Source organism: Babylonia areolata, chromosome 16 (genome assembly GCF_041734735.1).
Source record: "Babylonia areolata isolate BAREFJ2019XMU chromosome 16, ASM4173473v1, whole genome shotgun sequence".
NCBI classification, from domain to species: domain Eukaryota; kingdom Metazoa; phylum Mollusca; class Gastropoda; order Neogastropoda; family Buccinidae; genus Babylonia; species Babylonia areolata.
In genome coordinates, this window is record NC_134891.1 from 23,293,316 (window position 1) to 23,302,646 (window position 9,331).

Genomic DNA, 9,331 nt, shown 5'->3' on the forward strand with positions numbered 1-9,331 from the left:
ACAATAAAATCCAATACAAAACAAGGCAATACAGTGAGGAACCTTTATATACACAGACACCGACCTTTTCACGGAAAGACATGGAGTCCAGCTCCAACTGATCTCTCTTCAAGTCCACTGAAACAGCCATGACCAAAAAAAATGTTCACACCTCTTTTGACAATGGTTGTGGTCCATAAATGGAAATAATGACACAAGAGTCACAGTCGGAGTCATGAGTGTCCTTGCCAACAACCTTCACCCCCTGACTAATGTCTTATCTTTTTGTCTTAATATACAAATCAAACAGAACGATTTCATATCAATGGATACATTCCCAAACAGCCCACAAACACAGAAAGGAGTTGTGCCTTCTAGCGTAAAAGGAAACTTTTGTCTATTGTAGCCTATGTTTCCTTTAACTGACAAAAGTGAATGTTGCTGTGGACAGTTGATAATTTTCCAAATGTATTGCTTCAGAAATTCATTGTTGAAAATATTGCTAGGATATAAGACATTGTGTCCCTGTACACCACTTAATACTACAGACACAGAGTGCCTTGTACAGTGAAGTGTACAGTGAAGTGTACAGTGAAGATATTGTAATCTTCAGTGCTCCAGTAGTTGTTCAAGGTTCATCAAAATTCGGAATGTCAAACTTTGGCATCATCCACGCGCTCAGCGTACGCACAACCAGGTGAGCGCGTGCTCCCCGTTACCTTCAGTCATGGGATGCAGGTGGAAGATCTCGGCAGGAAACATCGTCATCTCACCTGTGGCTTTCTTCACCTCCGCCACGTACAACCTGCGTCGTGACAGTACAATCAATCAATCAATCAATCAATCAATCCATACCTTTAATTTCTAAAGCATATAGTGGAAAAAAAAATTTGCCTTCAGGCTTGTCATAAGAAAGGGACTTATTTGTTCGTGAGCTGCGACTCTTGTTCACGCGTATACAAAATTACAAGTACGAGTGGGCTTTGTCATGCATGACCGTTTTTACCTCATCACATAGGCAGCCTTACTCCGTTTTTGGTGGTAAAAAGAGAGACAAAACATTATAAGCTATTTTTAAGGAGAGAGAGAGAGAAAAAAAAAAAGAATAAATGAAAATAACAGCCTCTTCTCTTTCTTCTTCTTCTGCGTTCGTGGACTGCAACTCCCACGTTCACTCGTATGCACACGAGTGGGCTTTTACGTGTATGACCGTTTTTACCCCGCCATATAGGCAGCCATACTCAGCTTTCGGGGGTGTGCATGCTGGGTATGTTCTTGTTTCCATAACCCACCCAACGCTGACATGGATTACAGGATCTTCAACGTGCGTATTTGATCTTCTGCTTGCATATACACACGAAGGGGGCTCAGGCACAAGCAGGTCAGCACATATGCTGACCTGGGAGATCGTAAAAATCTCCACCCGTCACCGTGATTCGAACCCGGGACCCTCAGATTGAAAGTCCAACGCTTTAACCACTCGGCTACTGCGCCTGTCAAAAATAACAGCCATTTCATCGTAAGAATTGAATCATATTCAAACCCAAAATGAAAAACCACTCACTCACATGATCCATGGTGGGTGAGAAGGGAGAGGAGGGGGGGGGGGGGGGGGGGGGCAGGGGTGAATGAGGGAAGGGAAGTAAAAAAAAAAAAAAAAATCACACAATCACCACCACAGTCCTGAGTTACGCTGGGTTACGCTGCTGGTCAGGCACCTGCTTGGCAGATGTGGTGTAGCGTATATGGATTTGAACCGAACGCAGTGACGCCTCCTTGAGCTACTGATACTGATACAGTCTGAGATATATGTCACAAATAAGGACAGTGAAGGAAAGAAAAGGAGGGATCAAAAAAAAAAAAAAAAGAAAGAAAATCTATCCCCCACCATGCCCCCCCCAACAAAGAAAAACAGGGAAAAAAAGAGACAAACAAAAACAAAGTAGAAAGATTAAAACAAATCAATGTTGGGGAAAAAGAGAATGAAAGAACGATTTTTTTTTTTTTTTTTTTTTCATAACAAGTCAAAGAAATAAAGAAAGATTATTGAAGGAAACAACAGAAAACAAAAAAAGAGATGTATATAGAATAGAATAGAATAGAATGGAACAGAATACACTTTATTGTCATGAAACCTTAAGGTTTATAAGACACAAGTGCAGAATGAAAAACACAATCAGTTAATGCAGTAAATTGCAGCAGCATTCATAAACAAATTTTCCTAATCTTGTTTGTATATATTCATCATCTGTTAGCATCACCTGACTGGGAATATGTCCTGTGGTATTCGAATTCTGAATATCTTTTAAAAATTGTTGCCTTAAGGTTTTATATTTAATACAATGATCAGGAAGATGGATTTCGTCTTCCAGGATGTTACACTTGTTGCACAATGTCTTCTTGTGGAATATTTAAATATATACCTTTCTCAATCTTTAGGTCATGCGCGCTTATTCTGAGTTTCGTTAAAGCTTGTCTGTGTTTTGTATCTGACATATTTTAAAGATAGGTTTCAGTTTTGTACTCTGCTACAATCTTATTATAAAATTTTAGCTTTAATGTTTTTTCTCTTTTATATATATATATATATATATATATATATATATATATATATATATATATATATATATATATATATACATGTGTGTAAGTGTGTATACTATATGTCATGCCGAACTTCTGCTTAAAAAAGAATAGGTTTATTATTTCGTGTACAAAATGTTTCTATGCATAGTGGGGTTTTTTTTGTTTTTTCTTTGTTTTTTTGTTGTTTTTTTGTTTTGTTTGTTTGTTTGTTTGCTCTTTTGTCCTTTTTTTCTGACAAACATTTCTCCCTGATTTCCCTTTTTGAATGTCTTTTTTTTTTCTTTTTTTTTTTTTTTTGCGTTCATTTAGCTATGATGATTTGTCATGCTGCTGTTACCTTTTTCAATGAATAAATGTAAATAATTGCCCTCCCCCCCCCCCCAACCCCTCCCCAGACACAAATGACGGGGAAGTGGAGACGGATGAGAGAACAGAGAAAAAAAAAGGTACACAGAAAGAAAAGAAGCGGAGGAGAACAGAAGGAACAGAAAAGTCCGAAGGAAAACAAAAGAAACAAGAGGCAAAGCCTTCGAGACTCACTTGTGATACACTTAAATTTTTTTTTTAAATCCAAGCTTTTTATGTATTGAGTATAATTTCAAAATGTAATGTTTAAGATGAGAAAGATCAGTTTAAAGCAAATTAAGCTCCCCTAGCATTAATTACAGAGTAATTTCCCTTTTTTACTATCTGCACCAAAACGTTTGCAAAATAAATAAAAATTCCATGCTTAGCAAAAGAAGTTCCTGTTTGAACAAAAAATTATAATAATGACTCCTCTTGTTGTGTCAGAATAAGAGGTCAAAGTGCCAAGTTTAGAGAATACAAAAAATATAAATATAACAGTAAATGCAGTTTGCATATAATTAGGCTTCTTTTTTTATTTTTTTGTGCCCATCCCAGAGGCACAATATTGTTTTAAACAAGATGACTGGAAAGAACTGAATTTTTCCTATTTTTATGCCTAATTTGGTGTCAACTGACAAAGTATTTGCAGAGAAAATGTCAATGTTAAAGTTTACCACGGACATACAGACACCCCGACACACACACACACACACACACACACAGACAACCGAACACTGGGTTAAAACATAGACTCACTTTGTTTACACAAGTGAGTCAAAAAAAAGGAACAATCCGTCATATGGTACAATCACTGTGCAATAACTAAATTATACGTTCAATATATATTTCTTTTTTCCCCAGTCGCAATCAATAACTCATCATACCTCAACTGAGGTTTCCAGACTGGCCATGCTAGCAAGCTGCCAATGAAATTTCCACTCACTGTGTGTTGTGTTCAGGAGCAGCAAGAGGTCCAAAGTTATCTCCCTTGTAAGTCATCTTCTTGGATTCCACAACCTGTCAATGTACAGATGTTTTCGTTGTTATCGTTTTCATACCCTTGCATGTAACACTTTGTTTGTACCTCAAATACTGAATATCTGTGACACCTGGGCAAATAACTTGGAAAAACAAAAATATGATTTAAGAGCCATAATACTTTTTAACAGAGCAAAATAAAAAATTTAAAAAACACACCAAAAAACCCAACTTTCAACCTAAATTAGAAGACAGACACACAGGACTCAAGAAATATAGAAAATTAAATAAATCTGACAGAAACAAGATATTCAACAAAACCAGAGGAATCTGATTTGTTTGGAATAAAGGAACATAGGATCTGACTGTTTTTACATAATGATAACAAGGATTAAACAAACAAACAAAAAAAAAACCTATTCATATAATGAAAAACAAAACTCTTTACTATTATTAACGTTTCACTGCATGTGCCACAACTAAATCATGTGCATGTGATCAGAAAGTTATTGGTCAGAAAATGCTGTGGATCAGAAAACAGATGCAATGGACCAGGAAAAGAGCACATTCTATCACTGAAACTAGTGAACATTTCAGTTTCTCAAGTAGACTCTCCTTTTCCGCCCTTGGCTTCTGTTCAAGCATGTGTGTGTGTGTGAGAGAGAGAGAGAGAGAGAGAGAGAGAGAGAGAGAGAAAGAGAGAGAGTGTGTGTGTGTGTGCACAGTGCGTGCATGTGTGAGTATGCACAAGTTTTTATATTGATATGCACTTGCATGTATCCTAATTTCTACTGTATCTGTGTTTGTGTATGATGTTCGATTCATCTTCGTACCTTGTTATGTAATATCCCCCACCAATATTCCTTGTGACCCCGGTACACTTGGTAATAAAGACATTCTATTCTATTCTAGACGTCACTGCGTTCTTATCAATATTCTTCTTCTTCTTCTGCATTCACTCGTATGCACACGAGTGGGCTTTTACGTGTATGACTGTTTTTACCCCACCATGTAGGCAGCCATACTCCGTTTTCGGGGGTGTGCATGCTGGGTATGTTCTTGTTTCCATAACCCACCCAACGCTGACATGGATTACAGGATCTTTAACGTGCGTATTTGATCTTCTGCTTGCATATACACACGAAGGGGGTTCAGGCACTAGCAGGTCTGCACATATGTTGACCTGGGAGATCTTAAAAATCTCCACCCTTTACCCACCAGGCGCCGTCACCGTGATTCGAACCCGGGACCCTCAGATTGAAAGTCCAACGCTTTAACCATTCGGCTATTGCGCCCGTCGTTCTTATCAATCAATATATGTTACACCACATCTGTAGGTAGATGCCTGATCAGCAGCATAACCAAATGCACTAGTGCGGCCTCAAGCCCATGTCTAAATCGGTGTACCTATCAGACTCAGAGTGGATTTCTTTTACAGATGTTAGCCAGAGGACAACACTTTCAGTGTGCCAAGTGCGTGCCGCACTGGGACCTCAGTTTGTTATGCCATCCATCTGAATTAACAGACGCTCAGTTTGATCGACCAGTCAAACCATGGAGAAAAGGCGAGACTGAAAATGACGGAAATGAATTACTGTGATTTTGTTAAAAAATGGTTACCACACTCTGTGTTGGTAACAGAACACTGAGTAAAATGAAAACTGTCATCATAATACAGTGCATGAATGATTCATGTTTGATATAATTTTTAACAATATCAGAAATGAATATACTGCAAAATTTGACATGTTTGTACATTAATTTTGATAAAAGAAGTAAGCTGCCACAGGTAATGGATAACATAATTATATTAATCCTTTAATAACACTTTATAAAAACAACAACAACAACAACAACAAAAAACATAAAAACTGGTGCTCCTTGAAGCTATTTCAACATGTATACATGCCATGATGTGACATTTGGTATCTTGTTTGTCTTGTTCTTTATTATTTGTTATTGTTCTTCATCTTATTATTACTATTATAAGTATTATCATATTGAAAAATAACCCTTGTATCTCAACAAATTAATGATTTTTTTTCTCGATGATCATTGATGGACCAAATGTTTTGCTATGTGAATGTTGAATCACACTGATGTTGTGAAAAGTCAAAATATAACCTTGTGTACAAGGGAAAAAAAAAAAAAAGAAAAAAAAAAGGCGAGACTGGAATTCAAAACCAGACCCTCCCAAACACGGTACTTGGCAGATAACTAGCTTCTTCATCATTCTTCTACCTTACCCGCAATGGATACATGTATACGTTACAACAGATCATACAATGCATACAGTTGGTAATACATATAATGCATATGATGGATCAGGAAAGCCTTTGGCAGACTCAACAACAGGCTGTGGAACAACAAAGGCATCAGGCTCAGCACCAAGATGAAAACCTACAGAGCTGTTGTGTTGACCACCTTGTTGTTCAACAACTTGAGCAGTTTCACCAGAGATGCCTACGAAAGATCCTCGGCATGAAGTGGCAAGACAGGGTCTCCAGGTCCTAGAGAGGAGCAGCCTGCCCAGCATCAAAAGCCTGCTGATCCAGTGCCAGCTACACTGTACAGGACACGTTGTCCACATGACAGACAGCAGGATCCCGAAGATGCTTTTGTATGGCCAGCTGAAGGAAGGCCACCGTGAACTTGGAAGACCCTGCAAGCGCTTCAAGGACACCTTGAAGACAAACCTCAAAGCCTGTGACATAGACATCGCTTCCTGGGAAACTGATGCCCTTGACCGCTCTCACTGGAGGATGCTGTGCTCTAGTGGCATAAAGACGTTTGAAAACAAGAGAACGCTGGCCATTAAGGAGAAGCGTGAGCGAGGGAAGCAGGGCTCAACTTCTCAAGATGTTTTCCTTTGCAACACCTGTGGGAAGTGCTGCCCATCCAGAATCGGCCTCTTCTCTCATATGAGGACACACACCAACAGATAAGCCTGCCTGCCTACTCATCCGTCGGACCGACGGGAGACTCCATCATCAGTGCATGGACGCAGGTAACTCACCACTGTCTTTCTCCTCTTGCCGGATCCTCTGTGGCTGGCATCGTGCAAGGCGGACACTGTCAGATGGCGTTTCCTGGATTCCTTGATCGTCCCATTGGCGAACGTCACTGCACACGGTTGGCACAGGATGATCGATTATAATCATTACTTTGCTGTTGATGGGTGTCTGTTTGTTTTCGTTAGCTTATGTTTTAGGATCTTTATGCTTACTGCCATCACTGCACACGGTTGGCACAGGATATTAGATTATAATCATTACTCTGCTGTTGTTGGGTGTCTGTTTTCGTTAGCTTATATTTGTAGGATCTTTATGCTTACTGTCGTCTTCTCCTTCCTTGTGCTCCCCACTCCTGTCTCTCTCTCTTTCACTCTCTGTAACACTAACAGCCATGAAGTAAAACCTTATCTTTTGTCTGCTATGGACAATCTCTCTCTCTCTCTTTCACTCTCTGTAACACTAACAGCCATGAAGTAAAACCTTATCTTTTGTCTGCTATGGACAAACACTTGAAATATATAACTAGACTTTGAACCTATACATCTGATTTAACTGTGCAACATTACAGATACAGAGAATTTACTATTCATTTAGACTATAAACAAGCGAAGTGAATATTCTCCCACCAATCTGTAGAATACTACAAAGGAATAAAAAGGCACAATATTGTGACAGGTAATGCACCACAAATATTACTAAACAAATTTCCCGTAAATTCATCAAATCCCCCCCCCTCCCCCCTCATCCCCCTCCCTCTCTCCCAATCTCCAAGTCCATATCCCAATCCCAAGAACTGACTTGTTCAAATCCAGTCTGGTTTACTCAGGCGTCACTCTACAGAACTCGCTCAAAGAAACAATTAAACACCACCATTGCCCAACTGCCTTAAAAAAAACATTACCTCCCCCCCCACCCCCTTGCGCCATAACATGTCTATGCAAATTGCTCATTTTATTGATACTGTTTATCACTTGTGTATGGTTGACTGAGAACCTCCCTCACCCTCCGTCTCCGGTTATGGTCTGTGGTGGTGAGTGTTGTGTGTGTTTGTTTCTTTCATTATTGATTTATTCTTTTTTTTTGCTATGTATTTTACTAATACCATGCTTGTGCCATTATGTGCATGTGTGTGTTTGTGTGTGTGTGTGTGTGTGTGTGTGTGTGTGTGTGTGTGTAATGTTTTCCTTGTTATGTGTTTCTATGACACTATGCTTGAATTTTTATCTAGTATTGTGAAATGTTGACTCTATTCAGGGTGAGCACTGGATGTAAAAAAGCACACCAGTGCTCATCTATCACCCTTGAAATAGAGAACTTTGTCTGGTCTTGTATTCTCTCTCTCTCTCTCTCCCCCCTCTCTCTCTCTCTTTCTGATCTCTCTTAAATGGAAATGAGAATCCAGTTTCAAAACTTACCGACTGGAACTTCTTTTTGACTTGTTGAAACAATTGTCTTCTTGGATGGCATGTCTGTCTACAGGTGAGAAAAAGAACCACATTTGTTATTGTCATGTCTCAGAAAGCCATACATGTACACTTTTTGTGGTTGCTCGATTGGAACATTGTAATTCAAACAATTCAAATCCATGAAACAATAATTCATAGAAAAACGTTTTTGTAAATATACATAACATAATTCAACTATTGAATAATACAAGTAACAGAAATAATAACTGAAAATAAAGGAAAAATTAAATGAGAGAGAGACGCACACACAAATCCAAACCTCTATGGGATTACTTCATCATTCTGGAATGTATGTGGGCCCCAGGACAAGAGAGAGAGAGAGAGAGAGAGAGAGAGAGAGAGCTGATTCTTTGCTTCCCTTCTCTTGGATTCTTCAACTATCTATCAGTTAATTCCATGGTGGTTTGTTGCAACAACACTGTAAAATTTGCTACCCAAAATGCTGGTTTTCACTAGTTTCATAAACTGTAAATGTTCTCTGAACTTGCTTTCTTTCTTCCTTTTTTTCACCGTCAACTACCGTTTGAAAGAAACCACCATTACACATACTTCGTTAAAAGTGTCAGAATAATCAGCTTGATGATTGTGGACACTCCACGGATGATGATGGTGATGATGTCAGAGCGACATATTTAGGTAATAGCCAATTTTAGCATCCTAAATTACTGGACTATGTACTTGACGGACAAAAATCTTAATATACACCGACAGATAAAAGAAAAAAATTCCAGGATACATATATATCTGACACATGCAAACAAGCCTACATTACACATACTTCATTGAATGCCAAGTCGGAAAGTTACCGGAAGCACGTGTGTTGTTCAGAACGAAAGAGTGATCACCCTTCACTTTAAGATAACTCCCCCAAAAGCAGTATCAGTGTCAGTAGCTGAAGGAGTCGTCAGTGCGTTCGGACAAATCCATATACTATACACCACATCTGCCAAGTAGATGCCT

The 9,331-nt window shown here is 38.8% G+C and overlaps 1 protein-coding gene across 1 annotated transcript in view; it reads right to left on the reverse strand.

Moving 5' to 3' along the window:
* Positions 1-8,948, reverse strand: part of LOC143290933 (DNA-directed RNA polymerase I subunit RPA49-like) — a 28,847-nt gene extending 19,899 nt beyond the window's left edge. The window contains exons 1-6 of the mRNA XM_076600501.1: positions 8,921-8,948; positions 8,321-8,378; positions 6,908-7,014; positions 3,857-3,930; positions 699-784; positions 65-117 (exon numbers count right to left, since the gene is read on the reverse strand). Coding sequence (XP_076456616.1) covers positions 65-117; positions 699-784; positions 3,857-3,930; positions 6,908-7,014; positions 8,321-8,372 — 372 coding nt within the window. The 5' untranslated portion in view covers positions 8,373-8,378; positions 8,921-8,948. The remainder of the gene's footprint in view (positions 1-64; positions 118-698; positions 785-3,856; positions 3,931-6,907; positions 7,015-8,320; positions 8,379-8,920) is intronic.
* Positions 8,949-9,331: the final 383 nt, after the last annotated feature.